We start from the raw sequence: 19,200 nt of genomic DNA, 5'->3' as shown, positions 1-19,200 counted from the left end.
TATATTTATATAGAGCAAGGGTGAGTACTTTCGTACTCAGCAAGTCACGGGAATTTAGGTGTTTAATGCAAGCTTAGAAGAGAGGCAAGGTTGTTTTGCAAATCTTTTATTTGAAGACATTTTGAAATCACTAAGTGATTTATTTCTTTCTAAGTTTGGGGCGAAAAGAGACTTGCGTCTCGATTCGACTTTAAGAGATGTTTTTCAACAGCTCAATTGGTAATGTACTGACCTCCCGGGTCAGATCATTACTTCTTGGCTCCCAGAGCCATTCCACTTGATTAATCGGCTCCCAGAGCCTTTTTCATTTTCTCGGACTCCCAGAGTCCAGCTGCCCAGCAGCACAACAATCCGCTTCCACTCGGGAAGCCTAGTCTATGATGCCCGTAGACATCCCGAATCACACAGATTCGTTTCTTGACCACTCAGGTCATCCATCTGCCACATAGGCTGATAATGGTAACGATTCCCCACCAGAACAACTTTTCACAAAGCACAGGCAAACAAATCTACGCTACAGGAAACACCTCACATCCGCCCATGACCGCGGGCACGGCTGTTTGAACAGTTAGTTAATCTCTGCAGAGGGGGTATACTTTACCCACACGACATTACTAACCCGGATCACCCAGCCCGTGAGATCAGCCACGTCGGGAGACCTTAAGGCTTTCATGACAAGGCATTTCGAAAGCCAACACAGGTTCACCATATGCCAACGAGAGGGGTCCCAGACCAACACCAGATTAGGTCCCAGACCATACTGTGCCAGGAAGCCCGAGGGTTCTTCCCGACACCACCCCGTTGAATCCACATGTCTCTTGGCATCATGGCTCCCCCCGATTAGCTAATTACTCAGCCAGGGGCGTCCCATTGCACCCGTGTGGTCGCACTTGTTATATGCTCGGATGAATTTCCCACAGGAATCAGTCCTTATATGCGAATACGGGACAGTGCCACACAGGCACAACCCCCGCATCGCGAGTTTTCACAATCCATTTTATTTTCAAACACACTGACGCCACATGTCGGGTTTTCAAGGCTTCTCAAACCCATTTCCCAAGTTTTCGACAAACAATGGTGTATGTGGGATATTTGGTATACGCGCTCAGAGAGCACGGATACCGAGGTTCCACAAAGGTGGAGTGACAAGGAAATCAGGGTAGTACAACCTACAGGAATTAGTGCGAGTGTGCGACTACTGGGTAGGTCCGTCGGTTTGGCACGCATACCGAGACCAAGCAAGTTGAGTGTGTGATTCTAATAATGCAAGTTGCAAACAAAATAATAATGATTTTCCAATTATAGGAGCAATTGGTCAAAGGGTGACTTGCCTTGCTCAAGGTCTTCACGAAGCTTCACGAATCTTCGAGAAAACCCGCGATCGACGAAAATCCGGTAACCGCAACTATACGCAAACAATTGAAAACCTAAACAAAAGACCAAAAGAAAGATCCTATTTAGACTAATTAGTAGTGACATTAAATAGATCTCAATTTTATGGAAATACTGGAAGTTGAACGGAGTCAATCAGAGCTACGGATTGAGAGATATGAATTTTGGAAGTTTAATTGGAATTTCTGGGCAAAGGAAGATATTTGTGGAACAAGAGGAAATTGATTTATGAAATTTATAGAAATAATATTCTCAAGAATATTATTGACCGTCACTGACGTGCGGGACCAAGGAAATGATTTATGGAATTTTGGGAATAAGGAATTGATTTATGGAATAGGGGAAAAAGGGTTTATTAAATCCCTTGAAAAAAGAAAGGAGGGATGCCATATAGACTTCCTCGGGCGGCTTAGGCGCGGCCCGAGGGGTTTATGCGGCTTGGCCGGACCTAATGGGCCGGCGCGAGCGCGGGAGGGGCGGCCCAAGAGAGGGGGCGCGGGGAGAGAGAGGCCGACGCGGGTGGACGCGGTCCACCACGCGGGACCCACATGGCGGTGGTTGGGTTCACGGTGGGGAGGGCGCACGCGGGGGCGGGCGCTAGGGTTTCGGGGGCGCGTGGTTTGGGCGCGGCGCACCGGGTGGACGGATGGTGGCGGGCCCACGTGCAGCCGCACGGCTTGCCGTGGACCGTGCACACGGGAGGGAAGACGGAGGGAGGGGGCGGCTGACCGGCTTGGCCCGGTCAAGGCCGAGGTGGCACCGAGATGGCGCCTACGTGGCAGCCACGCGGGCCGGCGGGCCGAGATGGACGGCGGACGGCGGCCGAGTTCACCGGAGCTCGTCGTGACGATTCGAGAGAGAGGGAGTACACCTGAACGATGGGACGGACGAGAGGGAGTGAGCCACCGGATCGGATTCGCCGGAGGGAGGCCGGCGACGACGAATCGCGGCGGCGCTTGCCGGCGGCGGCAAAAGAGGGAAACGACGACGACGCGATGAGAGCTCGATTCCTAGGGACTTGAGCATCTACGCGACCTCCTGAGTTCATTTCTAGAGTCGGATTGGGTGGAGCTACACCGAGGAAGGCCGGCGACGAGCGGCTACTACTGAGTTTGGGCAGCGACGGCGGCGAGCCTACGGCGAGCAGCGGCGGCGGTCGGGGCGGCGCCAGCTTGCTACTGGAAGGCTACTCGCACTACTGCCCAGAGCTAAGGAGAGGAGAGGGAGCGAGGAGGGAGAACGGGAGATGCACTACTGAGCCGAGACGGACGCTGTGACGAGCGGCCGACGACGCGGGAGCGAGCTCTCCGGCCTCGGGCCGGGGAAGGGGAAGGAGACGGCGCCTGGAGTCCCGCGTCAGCTCCTCGCGCGCACGCCGGCTTCACCAGCACGCGCGATGGAGGAGGGAGGCGAGGACGGCGGTAGCAAGGCGGCAAGGGCACGGTGGTGGCGAGGGAATGAACGAGAGGGAGATGGGGTGGCTCAGTTTACTAGATGGCAATGTCGGTTTAGGGAGGAAGAACCGACATTGGCAGTCAAGGAGAGCGAGCTGGCGGTCATCGACGCGTGCAGCCAAGGCGGCGACAGGTGATGATGCCGGCAGTGTCGGGCAAAAGTGGAAAAGGAGGGGAAAAAAGTGAGCTCTTCTCTTTGCCGAGTTGGGGAGGGAGAGGGATGGGAGCGGGAGCTCGGCCTCACGGTTTTAGCAGGACACGCGTGGAGCGGCTCGGGCACGCGCTGCAGAGCTCGCGGCAGGCAGCGGGGCCGAGCGGCAGCGTAGCGCAGGCGCTGACGGTGGCGGCGACCGGGCGGTCGGTCACGAGTGTGTGCGCGCGCGCGGGAACGAGCGGCACAGCCGAAAATCGAATGGCGGCAGCGGGAAATTGGCGATGGCGGCAGCGCTGGCGTGGGAGAGAGAGATCGAACGAGAGAGAGAGACAGCGAGAGAGAGGAAGAGGACGAGAGAGCGAGAGAACGTCCAAGAGAGGGAAGGGAGAGAGAGACAGCGCTCTCTCTCTCGGTGGTCACGTGCAGCGCACGTGGAGATGGAGGGAGCTGAGGAGAGATGGGCCAGCGGCAGGTTTCGGCCCAAATCATCACGAGAGAGATAAAATAGACTTTTTCTGGAACTTCCTATTAAGGAATTTGAGGGGCATTTGAGTTGGGATTTGACCAAGGTGGGGCTTTAAAGCGGGAATTTTGGTATTTTTGGGATAGATTTATATTTGGCGGCACGAAGGATTATTTCAGAGGATTTCAAAAAGGGAAGATCATTATTCAAAAATGGAACAAGGGAGATAGCGGTAGAATGCCATAGATAGATAGATAGATAGAAAGATAGGTTGATAGGTAGAGGGACGGATAGACAGATGGATAGGTCGAGACTCAGAGAGAGATGGGATGGAAGAGAAGGAAGAGGAGGACCGGTAAAAGGATGAAGGAATCCAACCTATGAGGGAGGTTAAATAGACTTTCACAGAGAGATTTAATTAGGAGGTTTTAGGGTTGGAGTCTGGATTCGAATTTCGAGGTTGATACTCGGTCTCGGGAGAATAGGAAGGAGTCAAGGAAGGGAACAATATTCGGAGACGAGTCAAAGGGTGATGGATAATTTAGAGAAAGAGAGTGTAACTTGGGAGTTTGAGTTTGACTACTCAACGAGATATGTGGGTAAGGATTTTGGAGAGAAGTCTGAATAGAAGGGTTCGGACTTCGAGATTATTTTGGAACGGAAATCATTTCGGGGAGAACTCAAGGCGAAAGGGATTGAATCTTGGGGTTTAGAGTTCAAGGGTGGAAGCGATCTCGATTTGCATATTCAGACTTGGGTCCGAAGTTCGAGAAATAAAACAAGGGTAGATTGACGAACCGATAAAGAGAGAAAGATAGATGAATCAAAACCTGAGAGGTTGAATTCGAATTTGAGAATCGGTTTGAAGGAACCAAGGAGAGAGTTTATGACGCGAAGGTGAATCCCTGGACGGAGTTAGGGTTCGGGCATTCGACAAAGTTCACGGATGGGGTTCCAGGAGGGAATTCCGAATAGAAGGAATCGAGCTTCGGGACTATATTGGGATGGAAATTTTGAGGAGACGAACTTTGATAACAGGGTATCGAGACAAGGGAGGGATTTAAATTGAGATCTTTGGCACAACTTAGACTCAACACTCAAAGAACGAAAATTTTCGCAATTAGGATTTTGCCGAATTAGTTTTTAACGTCACGCAAAAAGCGGAGCGTTACATCCGCCGTCGCCGCCTCCACCGCCGGCGGACGGATCTGGAGGAAGGGAGGGAGAGGATTGGAGCGTCGCCTCCATCGGCTCCTCTTCCATTCGGATCTAGGAGGGAGGGAAGGGGCGGGGCCGGCACCGTCTTCGGTGGACGCCTCCGCCGTATCTGGGAGGAAGAGAGGGAGGGAGCGTCGTCACCGTCAGCTCCTCTTCCCTTCTCACTGAGCCGTCGCCACTCCTCTTGGCCGCTCCTCCGTCGCTCCTCGCCGAGTCGGACAGCTGTCACCTCCTCCTTGCATGCGCCGATGGCCGTCGGCTCCTCCTCTTCTGACACCGACGCCGCCGCCGCCACCTCCTTGCGCGCGCTGAGCCGCCTACGGCCGCTAGCTCCTCCTCACGGTAGAGACCACTCATCCAAATTTCAAAAATCGTAGGAGAGGGAGAGGGAGAGGGAGAGGTAGAGATAGAGGTAGAGAGGGGGAGAGGATAAGGATGGGTGGGTAGGTGGGTGGTTGTTGGGAAAGGAAACATATAAGATTTTTTTTAGTGAGTGGTCCTATTTTCCCAGGCGGGCCTCTTATGTGGTCCGTCTGCAAAAATTTGGACCACTTTAGAGGTCATCCTCTGAAAATAAAAGTATTTTTACAGACGGATCTCTTAAGGGATACGCCTATAAAAAAATGATTTTCGTAGGCGGACGACGGTCTCACCCCCGGTTGCCATTTTCGTAGGCAGTTGTTTGGTTCTGAGGACCAACCCGCCTGGAAAAAAAAAGATCACGTCTGCGAAAATATTTTTTCTATTAGTGTAGACTATCAATTCAGAATTTTATTTTATTTTGTAAAATTTAAAATCCAAAACTACTACTCTATCCTTCCCATAATATAGCAACATAGTACCAGATAGGACACTTAATAGTACAACGAATCTGGACATGCTTCAAGTTCAAACATGGTCCTCCATGAGGGTGTGCAAGTGGTCAGCCGAACCGGGCCCCTGATTTTCCTTACTCTAATGTATTTAAAATCATTTCGCTCTCTTTTTTTAAAAAAAAGATCACTCTTACTTTTAAATTTTTTTTGTTAGAATAGTTTTTTTTAGCTTTGATAAGTGTTTGATGGTAATCATGACCACCTTAGAGAACTATGACTCATGACACCGATATGAACATATGTTTCAGACAATAAAGATTCTATTTTTTTCGCTTAATAAAAAAATAAATGACTACATCAAGGGAAAAAACTAGCTAAATACTCATGCTTTGCATTCCTTTTCCATTCCCTCAATCACTTTGGGAATGGACAGTTTGCACGTGTTACTGTTTAGTGACCCTATGTACCAACTTCATAGTCGCACATGTCAATTGGTGGGTGGTGACAGATTCACCATTCATCACCACCACTAAAATCTTTTAAAAGGAGTATAGATTATTTTTCTGACTTAGGTAGAGCTCACCGCTAATTCATTCTCTTATTTCTTGGCATTTTCTAAACATAAGACATCAATTTGTGTTTCACAATGGAGTCTCAGATTGTTAAGTACGGCCTAATGACAAATGGAGGCCCTTTGCAGATGTATACGTTTTCAAGGATAGTTTTATAGATATTTTTATTAAGACGAATAATCAATAATTTCATATATTAAAAAGCTAACGTAGTATAAATTTCACGTGCCTAGTACTAAGGATACTCATAGTGGTAAATTCAAAAGGAATGAAACAATTATAAATAATTTATGGGTAAAACTTCTATATCTGTGTTTTAGTGATTTAGAAGTTGATGTAAAAAAAATAAACTATATTCCAATAAGAAAACCTCAAAATCTATTACAAATTTAAGTTTTTGGTCGTACCTCATGAGCCAACAAACAATGAATCTGCTGTGAGCAATGGCGCGCTCCACTACTCTGCCTGCACGAGGCTGACAATAACTTTCAAACGGCAAATCTACAATTGTCGTCTAGCGCTAGCAGCCAAGTACAGGCAAATTCAACGTACTAGACATCTGGAATTTTCCAAATACAGGCGAATTCATCATACACCTCTGGAATTTCGGGTTTATTCATACGTTTCTGCGGCTGCATCTGTGATTATGTGAATCAGTTCTGAGTAAAGGGTGTGTTTATTTTACGCTAAAATTAAAAGTTTGGTTAAAATTGGAACGATGTAACGAAAAAGTTGGAAGTTTGTGTGTAGAAAAGTTTGGATGTGATAGAAAAATTAAATGTTTGAAGAAAAAGTTTGCAACTAAACTCGGCCAAAAGCATCTCCAGCGACGGCTTGAGCAATGAACAGTAGTGTTTCGTATATCAAGGCCAAGATACGATCATCAACATGGATATTTTCTTGGTGTCTCGTCCTGCTCGTACGATCGAATGGTCGCACACGTTTCACATGGGATAACTTTTGTAAGCTCAATGCTGGGGCCTGTGGGGTGGTGATCTGTCTGCTGTCTTCTGTGCAAGAAGGGAAGGGAACTGTTCTTTCTTTTGTAGTCGGAGCAATGGCCTAGCTATTTGAATCTCCTACTTCAACTTGTTTACCTTTTCAGTGACATGCGAAAACGAGATAAACCGTTAGCACATTAATAATTAAATATTAATTATTACAAACTTTAAAAATACATTTATTTGGGTTGTTAAAGGATTTTTTTTATATATATAAAGTTTTTTTTTGGAGAAGACACCATTAACAATTTGAAAAGATACTCATGGAAAATAAGAAAGCTGTAATTTGAAGTTGAAGAAAATAATGGAACCTAAATCGGTATGCCAGGAACTTCAAATACTTCCTTCATTTTGAAATAACCGACAAGTTATTGTCTCATGTTTGACCACCAATTACTCTTAAATGGTTGAACTGTGATAAATTTTGTGCTTGTATTTTTAAGATGCCATACATTTAATAATACGATATCCTTTTTAACATTTGGAAAAAAATCTACATAAAAAGTGAGTGCTGAAAGTTTAGAAATAAATAGTGTCCGATGCCAATTATTTAAAAACAGAGGAAATATTAAACTACTATGCTAAGGGCGTCCCTCCTACTTCCATAATGGAAGATGAATTGGAGCTTAGCTATGAAAATTATCTGACAGCAAAAATGAATGAATTAGGTTCCTTATTGTAGAATTAGCTCAGTTAAGATTAAGTTCTAGATTTGGTACAAATGACCATATTTATGACTAATTACTTTTTCAATAGTAGAGGTGTACATATCTACATCGAGACGTTTCTGATGGCTTTGTGAATCTCAGGATATATATATATAATGATCCAGTCTATACAAATCGATCTAGTCTATACAAGGATCTTGTAAGTTCTAGTGTGTGTCTATGTATTTGTAAAGGCGAGTGTATGTACATGTATGTGAGCGTCTGTGTTTGTACCATGTTTTTAGAAGTATTAAAAAAGTTGTTAGATTTACATCAAAGATTTTGTAAGAAATGTTGAAAGTTCCCGCAAAAATCCACATAACATAAGCTACCAAAGATTGCACTACGATAATACTACATCCGTTTAAAAAAAACTCAACATAGGTAAGATGTGACCTATCCTAGGGCACATCCTATCTTATATTGAGTTTTTTTTAAATGGAGGGAGTATAGGCCGAGTTTAGTTCCAAAATTTTTCTTCAAACTTCCAACTTCCAACTTTTCCATCACATCATTCTAATTTCAACTAAACTTACAATTTTGGCGTGAACTAAACACACCCATAGTTTAATTTAAATGATGTGTCGAAGATAGCAGTAGTACACACCAAATTAATGGGAGTAGCAGCCTCATCGGCTGCCCACATTTCCTAAACGGCTTATTAGGGAATAAAAATTAATTTATACATAAAACGTTTGTAAATATACTCTTAGTGACTTAAAAAACAATATAAAAAACTATGTTAAAAAATCTTAAACTTAGCTTCAAAATTAAGTTTAAAAAAATAAATTTTGGCTTTGACTTTGGCTTATTAGGTCAATCGATGGAACCCTAGAACATAAGCTGCTAAGAATTGTAGTCCTATGCCAGCTCAAAGCAAAACAACCCAAAATCATGAATAAATGTGATGAGGATATCATTGACTCGGATATAACTATGCTTCTATTACATATCAACAAGCTAAATGTGCATTTGTTCAATATTAGGTTTACTCATTATATATTTGAACAAATATTACTACACCAGTTTTGTATATTCACATTTGCAGAACTACTTGTGTGTGCAAAAGAAAGGAGAGCAAACTCACGAAGTGTATGGATGATCAAATAAGTTGACTAGGGATCAGAGTTTATCACCTACGTCATTTCTCAAGCTAAAATGTTTGACATTTCTCAAGTCTACTCATACATCAACACAATACTTTTGGTTTATATAAGGCAAAAGATTAAAGTCTCCACATGTTGGATTCGGATTTGGGTATCCTAGCAATATCAACTTCAAATGGAACTAGTAGATAATCTAAAAGAAATCTCTAGGCTTATGAGTACTTGTTGTAAAGCTTATGGGTCTACTTTCATATGGTTTTGGTCCCACATTAAATTTACTCATTAGTTGTTAGGAATCGACAAAACAAACCACGTACCTCATACAATCCAAGTTTGATTTGGGTCCTAGACGTTGTAATTATATCGTTGGCTAAGCCCAAGAGGGCATACGCCCTAGGGCTTATGTTTTTCAATTCATATGCAGGGATTAGTCTTCTAGGCGAGGTCAATCGGACAACGTATGGTTGATAACCAGAGTAGAAGTGGTATTACGATTGCAGGGTTCGGATCATATTGATCGGAAGCCAGAAGCCAGAAGCCAGATCGTGAGTGTCAAATTTTCACCAAATCAATCTAATCAATACCTATCGAAAGTTTGCTCATCAGTACGTCATTCTCGATCGGCCGGCGGAAAGGAAAAAAAAGTAAGACCAACTTGCTGGAAGCATACAAAACGAACCACCGTACGGCACCGAGTTATCGCCGCCAGGTCAGTTGGTTTAGTGTTTGTCCTTCCGTGCTAGACTGCTACTCCCTCCGTTTTATAATGTAAAACTTTCTAGCATTATCTATATACATATAGATTTTAATGAATTTAAACATATACATATGTTTAGATTCATTAATATTTAAATGAATGTGGATAATATTAGAAATTTTTACATTGTAAAAGGGAGAAAGTAGTAGTCAAACACTCCAAACCTAAATTGCCCAATCACAAGATATCTACCACTGTAGGCTGTAGCATGGCATGCGGTTCACGATTCCATCCACATACTTCTGCCCATTCGGAACCCACTAGGCTATCTATCGATCTGTATAAAACGAGAGACGCATCGACGACGTAAAATCTAAAAGGAGCACATCTCACTCAGGCTGGCCGGCCGAAATCGATCGGCAGCAAAGGCCAACCAAACTAAGCCAAGAGCGAGCTAGCTAAGCTGGTTTTCTGCTTGTGCCATGGGAGAAGATGGCGGCGTGAACTCTTCTTCCAACTCTCCGGCGGCCGCCGTTGGTCTCGTGCTGGTGGTGGCGATCTGCACGTACCTGGCCGTCGTCGCCACCCGCAAGCAGAAGCGGCGGCGGCGGCGGCGGCCGCCGGTGGTCGGCACGGCATTCCACCAGCTGTACCACGTCCGGCGGGTGCACGACTACCACACGGCGCTGTCCCGCGAGCACATGACCTTCCGGCTGCTGGTGCCGGCCGGCCGCGAGCAGATATACACGTGCGACCCCGCCGTCGTGGAGCACATCCTCCGGACCAACTTCGCCAACTACGGCAAGGTACGCAGCGCCACTCTTTATTACTGCATGCTCTTGTGATTCTGTAAACTGCTTTACTACTCCTATACGGCTATACTTTAGTCCCCGTTCTCTCTCCCTTTGTCCAATTGGAGAGATATTTCCCGTGAACCTAAAATGAGAAAAGTTATTAGCACATAATTAATTAAGTATTAACTATTATAAGGTTGAAAAATAGATTTACTTGATTTTTTAAACAATTTCTATGTAAAAACTTTTTGTCAAAAAGTATCATTTAACAGTTTAAAAAATATGCTAACGGAAAACGTGAAAACTGAAGTTTGGAGTTGAGAAAAAAGAACTAGGCCCAGTCTTTTCTTCAACTTACTCGTTTTTATTAGCACGTTTTCCAAACGGTTAAATATTGTGTATTTTGCAAAAGGTTTCCATATAGAAGTTATTTTAAAAATTAAATAAATTTATTTTCTAAGTTTTAATAATTAATACTTAATTAAATATATACTAATGAGTGCACAGAAAATCTCTCTCCAAACGGATAGAACCAACAGTCTTATTACTGCTACTAGCATAACCCTATGTAGTCAAAAAGGATATTTCTCTAGTCAATTTGACGCGTACGGCCCCATCTAATATGGGCCACACGTGCGCCGCGAACATGTTCCAGCCCAACTTGTACGTATCGTCACAATCCTATTCATCCTATTTATTGTGGACCATACGTTAGTCATTGAGTTCTCAATAAAAAAAGAAACGTTAGTTATTGTCTTTGATCTAACACAACTATCATGGGCCCAAATGGATTATCCTAAAAATCTACTCGGGTGGAAGAAAGAGGTTGTGGGCTTGTGGCCACACAGGCCGCGACGTTGACAACAGCAGCATAGTGTGGCGGAGGAGAGAACCGGGACTTCCGGGTACTTGCACACGAGTACTTCCGGGTGTTTGCACACCATGCACGAAGAGATAAAAAGAGAGGTGAAGAGCCGAAGGAGAATGATGGGAGTAGAGGAGAGGAGGAAAACGCTATAAGTTATGGTACCCGGCAACCCGATCAAATAAGTGGGTAATCTATTGGTCAATCCATTTAATTTATTTATAAATAGATTTACGGGTTGATCCATTCATACCTTTTTAATTGTAGGCAGCTCGATATCTAGCTAGGTAACAGCGACGATATACATACCCGGTTAGTCAGTTACGAGCGTGACACTCGAAAGGAAATAGGCAAAATTTGTTACAGGATCCTCAAAAACTGTGTAATTTGCTGGTATATATCATAAAAACGTGCCACGGCTTAAAGACACTTAAAAAAACTCGTAATTTGTCCACGGACACTTTTGGCTTAATTGAAGAGAGATTCTTCGAAAAGACAAGAATGCCCCTAGGGTCAAAAAGCTTTTGAGCTGAGATTGGAGCAAAGATGAAATATAATATACACTAGTGATATACTTAGGGTGATGACAAACTTAAAGTTGCATAATTATAAATGTTTACTGTAACATCATGTTTGTAGCATTTGGTACTAGAGGCATTCATGTTGATCCCAAACCAGTCAGCTTTGCAAGCAGCCATTTGAGGCTGCTAGCTAGGCCGGTGCGGTTCATGTTTGTGGATTTGTTGCTGCCCTGACACGTATGGTTTCTGTGAAAAATACTAAGGGGTCGTTTAACCACGGGAACATGAGCGACCTGTTCGGGGATGGCATCTTCGCCGTCGACGGCGACAAGTGGAAGCAGCAGAGGAAGATCGCCAGCTACGACTTCACCACCAGGGCCCTCCGCGACTTCAGCGGCGACGTCTTCAAGAGGAACGCCGCCAAGCTCGCCGGCGTCGTCTCCAGCCACGCCGCGTCAAACCAATCCATGGACTTCCAGGTAATCAACCGATCGTAACTATCGATGGCGCCAGTGGTGTGTTGTGTTTGTATCGCCATTGAGGACGTTTGTTCGGTTGTTTCTTCAGGGTTTCTTGATGAGAGCAACGATGGACTCCATCTTCACCATCGCGTTCGGCCAAGACCTCAACACGCTGGACGGCTCCGGCGAGGGGCGCCGCTTCGCCGCGGCGTTCGACGACGCCAGCGAGTTCACCATGCTCCGCTACCTCAACCCGTTCTGGAAGCTGTCGAGGCTCCTCAACGTCGGCGCCGAGGCGATGCTCAAGGAGAGGATCAAGGTCGTCGACGGGTTCGTGTACAAGCTCATCCGTGACAGGTCCGACGAGCTCTCCAACACCAAGGCACACGACACTGTAAGCACTACCTGATATGTCCAATTGTCCATCCATTTTGTGAGTGATCAAACACTTGAAATTAAGGTGAACTTTTTGTGTGCAATAGGATTCGAGGCAGGATATCCTGACAAGATTCATCCAGGCAACGACTAGCGATTCTGGGACGGTTGATTACAAGTACCTGAGAGACATCATATTGAACATTGTCATAGCCGGCAAGGACACCACAGCCGGGTCGCTTGCTTGGTTCCTGTACATGATGTGCAAACACCCGGAAGTACAGGAGAAGATCTGCCACGAAGCCATGGAGGCCACCAACGCCGGCGAGGCCGCTTCCATCGACGAGTTCTCGCAGAGCCTGACCGACGAGGCACTGAACAAGATGCACTATCTGCACGCTGCACTGACGGAGACGCTCAGGCTATACCCTGCAGTTCCACTGGTAATTAATTACGATCACAAAGTTAATCAAACGAAATTAATTCTCTTGCCCAATGCCAAATGAATCGAAGTATAGTAACAAACGTAGTGTCACTTTGTTTCTGACGATGTTTCAGGATAACAAGCAGTGCTTCTCAGACGATGTATTGCCCAACGGATTCAACGTCAGCAAGGGGGACATCGTGTTCTACATCCCCTACGCGATGGGCCGGATGGAGAGCTTGTGGGGCAAAGACGCTGAATCCTTCCGGCCTGAACGTTGGCTCGATGAGAACGGCGTCTTTCAGCAGGAGAGCCCGTTCAAATTTACAGCTTTCCAGGTGAAATTTACTGAACTCCAAGAATCTTTCTGAGTTCCGGTTACCCACTTCTGAAAGTTTTCTGAACTTTGTGATGAGACAATTCTGAATTCTGATCACCTGCTCCTTCTGTAGGCCGGCCCAAGAATCTGCCTCGGGAAGGATTTCGCGTACAGGCAGATGAAGATCTTCGCGGCCGTGCTGCTCCGTTTCTTCGTGCTCAAGCTGCGGGACGAGAAGGAGATCATCAGCTACCGGACCATGATTACACTCTCCGTCGATCAGGGTCTCCATCTGACGGCTATGGCGAGATGAGGGCACACACTACAGTCTGGGCACGCACAGCAGCTGGCTCCTGTACTCATGCAAGTGATAGCTCCTTGTGCATACCAAAACGAACGAGATCTGCAAACCTTAATTATGTCTGATCGTGAATAACCCGCATTGCACCCTAGAATAATAAGTGCATCTGAACTGCAGTCAGGGTCAGAGTAACTTATTGGAGTGAACTGGTGTTGTAGGGAACTTCAATTGTACAACTTGGAGGGCGCAATACAAATGAATGGATTAAATAGTAGAAAGTTGATTTTAAAAGGGCTTTCAACAAATGCTGATGATTTTTTTACAAAATTGTAATGTTTTTATGAGCTTGGAAAAGGTAAGTTTGGAAAAATAAAAAAAGATAACTCAAAACTCATGGCATCAGCTTGCATTGAGCTCGGCTTAGTTCGGCTCGAACTCATAATCAACTACTTTGGTTGCGTTCGGCACTGCTTGTTACCATCCTCTACTCTCTCGTTTTTCATACACATGTTTTCCAAACTGCTTAACGGCGTATTTTTTGCAAAAAAAAAATCTATAGAAAAGTTGTTTTCAAAAATTATACTAACCCATTTTTTAAGTTTTTTTAGCTAATATTTAATTTTTCGTGCAATAATTCATCGCTCCGTTTTTCGTGCAGAAAATGAGGGCTGCCAACCCTCACTCAAGAACTCTGCCTTAGTTTGGCTCGGAGTAATAATAATAAGTCAAGCTGATGTGGGATTTCAAGTCGTGAGCATAACAAGCCAGCTCATGAGCTACTTGTTTAGTTATCTTCGAATACTTAGTTCTTTCAGTTACAATAAATCAAAGTTTTGTCATCGGCAAAAACTCAAATATATTTATAATAAATCTATAACCCAAGTTGACAAGAAATAAGGTGATTCTCATTTTTAGTCTGGTCTTATGAATGTCAAAAGTACTTTCTTAAATATGGGTTTTTGGATTGTCAATAATGGGAAACAAATTAGATTTTGGAAAGATAAATGAATTGGTAACTTGGCTTTTAAAGATAAATATCCATCTTTGTATGCAATTGTTCGGAGGAAAACATCTTCTATTGCCACCGTTATGGGATCGATCTGTTCCGCTTAATGTTTCTTTCAGGAGAGCTTTAGATGGTCATAATCTTGTTTGTTGGCATGAGTTGTGTGCCTCTATAGTACATATTCAATTGAATGATTCGTATGATAGTTTTAGATGGAATTTCAATCAGAATGGCTTGTTCTCGGTGAGATCTATGTACCAAGCTTTAATTAATAATGGCTATATCGAGAGAAACAATTGTATTTGGAAGCTTAAATTGCCACTTAAGATTAAAATTTTCATGTGGTACTTGCTTAAAGGGGTTGTGTTAAATAAGGATAATTTGGCAAGGCGTAACTGGAATGGCAGCTTAAAGTGTTCTTTTTGTTTAAAGAATGAGTCTATTCAACATCTCTTTATGGATTGTCATTTTGCGAAGTTCCTATGGAGAGCAGTTCAGTTCTCTTTTGGTTTTATTCTTCCAGTTAGCATATCTCATATTTTTAATGGGTGACTTTTGGGAGTTGATAAGAAAATGAGTAAACTGATACTTGTTGGAGCTTCTGCCATTTGTTGGGCAATATGGCTGAGTAGGAACGATATGGTTTTTGACAAATCACCATCATTTTCCTATATGTAGGTTATTTTCAGGGCAACTCATTGGCTCCGGTTTTAGGCACAACTACAAAGGTGTGATGAAGATGAAGAGTTTCTGAAAGTTGTATGCCGAAAGTTGGAGACCACGGTTGTCGAGGAGTGATCCTCTCTAGCGGGAGATCGTGAGAACCCCCCCCCCCCTCATGAGTTCAGCCGGGGGAAGAAGCTCGCCTCTAGAAATCGCATATCCGTCCCCAAGGCTCCTAGCTAGCTCGCACACAACCAAATTATACAGGTTCGGGCCGCTATGAAGCGTAATACCCTACTCCTGTGTATGGGATTTAGACTGAGAGTTACAAGGGTTCCTAAGCTCGGGAGAACACTCTTACTTCCCTCCTCCACAAGCTCAGATTTTCTGAGAGTCGTCCCCTTTCTCGGTGGGCAAGGTCCACCTTTTATACCTCAAGGGGATACCACATGCACCACCTCTACCTACTCTTCTTTCGGGTGGGGACCCACCCTATCTTGACTGGAACTCGACCAGTGCCTTCGCCTGGAAGCTAAACCACAGCTTGTCCTTGAGCGGGGCCCAGCGCCGTCCCTCGCCTGACACGGGGGACAGCCCTGTTATTCCCTCATTAATAGGTGAAGACTTGTGGTGGCCGCCGTCCGAATGACCCCCTGATGGGACGGGTCATACCTACCTCCACTCCGCCGGAAGCAGATGCGACGTGGGAACACGGTTGTCCGTCCAGTCATACGTGACCGGCGTCAGGCCGGTCACAGACCGGTCATTCTTGACCATCGTGCATCAGTTTAGCACGCCACACGTCTGCCCCACTGCATTAAATACGACAGGGGGCAGTTGGGGCGCTGCGCGCATTAAAGTAAGTTTAGCCTGGGCCCCCTCCTCGCTTGCTTCCCCCGCCAAACAGCGGCTAGGCGAGGGCCTAGGGGCAAAGCAGTGCAAGGGCCCGAGGGGCATAACGTGGCACCCCGAGGCCCCGACCCCCCGGCCGCTCCTGCGGTTCACGGAATGCGGGGACAGGACCAGGCTGTAGGGACACGTGGCAGGATGGGAAGGTAGATTCCCCTCACTTCGCATACCCTCGGGCCCATATCTCCGACAACGGTTATGCAACTTTTTGCTAATTATGGTTTGAGATTTTCAAATAGACTTCAATAATTGTGATCTCCTTACGTTAGGCTGGTTTCTTTGTTTTTCTTTTCGGTGTGTTCTATTCATTTAGATTTATACTATATTATTGAAAGCTACTATGTAATAATTGGTTGTAGTTCTTTTGAGTAAAGGCCGGAATATTATATTCCATTATGTAAAAAAAACTCAAATTCTAAGTGTTGCCATTAATGAGGACATGTTTCAGTAAATACCATCCTATAAACGATTTTATCCAACAAATGACATCGCCATCAACTTTCTAGTAGCAAACATCTGTTATGATGTTGTGCAAAGGCCATTTTACCCCCCACGTATAACACGTACTCCCTCCGTCCCAAAATGTAGCTATTTCTAGCACAGTGTCTTGTCCCAAAATAAATCTATTTCTTCACCTACCTCCTCCTCTCAACCAATCACAACCATTCTTCTTCACCTACTTTCTCTTCTCAACCAATCACACACTTCCTCCAATCATTCTCACCTACTTTCTTAATACCCGTGCCAACCTCAAAAATGGCTTCATTTTGGGACGGAGGAAGTAGTTACCTTATTACTACAAGGCCCAGATCTGCTGCTACATTGCCTCGTCCGGCATCCCTGCCATCGTCTCGAAGCCTAGAAGCATTGTGCCACTGCTACCTCGAAGAGCCAGCCCAACACCACTCAGACAGCCACACTGTCCCCACCTAGGCTGTGTTTAGATCCAAAGTTTGGATCCAAACTTCAGTCCTTTTTCATCACATCAACATGTCATACACACATAACTTTTCAGTCACATCATTTTCAATTTCAACCAAAATCCAAACTTTGCGCTAAACTAAACACAACCCTAGATTCATCCTGCTACTGCTTGGAAGTTGGAAATGCCACGCCACCATCTTCCTCGCCTGGATCAACTGCACTGCTGCCGGATGCAAGGACCTCGCGACCCTTGCCATCCTAGGGTCTCTGCCATGTCACCATTACTGTGAACAATGCACCGACGCCGAGCCCACCTCCACTGTTTCACTCATCGCCTCTGCCGACACCTTCCTCTGCATTGCCGTCCATCCCTATTAATGGGATCCGGATCTGGTTTTTATCAATCCTGCCCCGCTGTCCGCCATTGGTTAATTATTTTTGTGTTCCATTTTACCTAGATATGCCAATGCCAAAAACACCTATGCACCTTGGGACATGGGTCGTGGCCCAAGTAGCAATGGACTGCCTTTTGTATAACTAGAAATTTCGACATAGGAAAAAGTACACCGAAGGTCCCTCAACTTGTCATCGAGTTACAAAATCATCCCCCAATCCCAAAACCAGATATCCGGCATCCATTAACCAATCAAAACCGATTACAATAGGTCCTTTGGTGGTTTTGGACCCAGTTTTGTCCTACGTGGCGGCAGAGTCAGCGTGGGACCTTTATGTGGGCCCCACGTGTCAGATGCCACGTCAATCTCTTTTCCTTCCTCCTCTCTCTTTCTCTCTCTCACTCTTCTCTTCTCGTTCGACGCCGTGAGGAGGGCATGGCGGCCGGCGGCGGAGAAGCACACGCTCTTGGCGATGCCACTGCCGCCGAGGAGGAGGAGGTGAGGCGGCAGCCCGGCGGCGGCGGCGGTCACATCGTCCTTGCCGAACTGGGTGCTCTTGTCATCGGAGTGGTGGCGCTTGCGAGGGGATGCGCCGGCGGTGGTGGTGAAGGAGGCGAAGCGATGTACTCCAGCAGGCGAAGCGGCGGCGTCGACGGGCGAGCGCGGTGGCGGAGTGGCGGCGTCGGTGGGCGAGCACGGCTGCGGAGAGGCGGCGTCAGCGGGCGAGAGCGGCGGCGGCGGCGGGCGAGCGCCGCTGCGGATGGGGATGCATCAGCCTTGTCGTCGTCGACGGCTCCAGGCGAATGCGGCGGCCGCTTGGATTGTGGCGGCACGGGCGCCACGCCGCCGGCGACGCTGTTCGAGGTCACGCTGGGGAAGGGCGGCGGCGGCGGCGGCGCCGGTGACCTGGACTACTACGACGTGAGCCTCGTCGACGGGTACAGCCTGCCCATCGTCGCCGTCCCGCAGGCCGGCGGCGGCTGCGCCACCACCGGCTGCACGGCCGACCTCAACCGCTGTACGTAACGTGTCACACATCCATGCGTCATGCATGCATGTCGTACATGGCGAACGTGTTTGTGCTGCATGAGCATATGTGCAGCGTGTCCGAAGGAGTTGCAGGTGGACGGCGGCGGCGGGACGGTGGCGTGCCGGAGTGCGTGCGAGGCGTTCGGGGAGGAGGAGTACTGCTGCAGCGGCGCGTATGCGACGCCGGCGACGTGCCGGCCGACGGCGTACTCGGCCATCTTCAACGAGCTACGCCTACGACGACGGCATGAGCACCTTCACCTGCAACGCCGCCGCCTACACCATCGCCTACACGAGCACCTTCACCTGCAACGCCGCCGCCTACACCATCGCCTACAAAACAGCGTCACCGGCGGCATGGCGCCCGTGCCGCCGCACTCCAAGTGGCCGATGCAGTCGCCGGTCTGGCGCTTGTTTCATCAGCATGGAGACAGAGACAACCATATACAAATGGATGACCACCACTCAGCACTCAGCAGGACCAGCGCGAGTACAGAACGAACAGCAAAATACTCCGTACTAGTAGTATATTACATCTACAGTAATCGAAGTGCGGCTTGCGAGCCACGAATCACGAACAGATGCAGGACGCTACTATCTCAAGCATCGATCACAAAAGGAGCAAGCGGGACATT

The 19,200-nt window shown here is 46.5% G+C and overlaps 1 protein-coding gene across 3 annotated transcripts; it reads left to right on the top strand.

Moving 5' to 3' along the window:
• Nucleotides 1-9,954: 9,954 nt before the first annotated feature.
• On the top strand, nucleotides 9,955-13,930 carry LOC4349165 (cytochrome P450 704C1). 3 transcript variants are annotated; one of them, XM_015759368.3, is made up of 6 exons: nucleotides 9,955-10,385; nucleotides 12,023-12,238; nucleotides 12,327-12,614; nucleotides 12,703-13,038; nucleotides 13,154-13,357; nucleotides 13,472-13,930. In XM_015759368.3, exons 1-6 carry the CDS (start codon nucleotides 10,062-10,064, stop codon nucleotides 13,649-13,651), a joined length of 1,548 nt encoding a protein of 515 aa, XP_015614854.1. In that variant the 5' UTR covers nucleotides 9,955-10,061; the 3' UTR covers nucleotides 13,652-13,930. The 3 variants fall into 3 exon arrangements, with proteins under 3 accessions (XP_015614854.1, XP_015614855.1, XP_066160848.1); XM_015759369.3 differs by lacking the exon at nucleotides 9,955-10,385 and adding an exon at nucleotides 11,158-11,423; XM_066304751.1 differs by lacking the exon at nucleotides 9,955-10,385 and adding an exon at nucleotides 11,335-11,423 and having other exon boundaries at nucleotides 11,506-12,238.
• The last annotated feature ends 5,270 nt before the right edge of the window (nucleotides 13,931-19,200 follow it).

Source organism: Oryza sativa, chromosome 10 (genome assembly GCF_034140825.1).
Source record: "Oryza sativa Japonica Group chromosome 10, ASM3414082v1".
NCBI classification, from domain to species: Eukaryota; Viridiplantae; Streptophyta; class Magnoliopsida; order Poales; family Poaceae; genus Oryza; species Oryza sativa.
The sequence above is the reverse complement of the archived record's forward strand: the minus strand, read 5'-3'. Positions and strand labels throughout refer to the sequence as shown.

Coding starts and splice junctions, on each gene's coding strand:
- LOC4349165 (XM_015759368.3), top strand. CDS start 10,062: ATGGGAGAAGATGGCGGCGTGAACTCTTCTTCCAACTCTCCGGCGGCC. Junction 12,615..12,702: donor ACACCAAGGCACACGACACT/GTAAGCACTACC, acceptor TGTGTGCAATAG/GATTCGAGGCAGGATATCCT. Junction 13,039..13,153: donor TATACCCTGCAGTTCCACTG/GTAATTAATTAC, acceptor ACGATGTTTCAG/GATAACAAGCAGTGCTTCTC.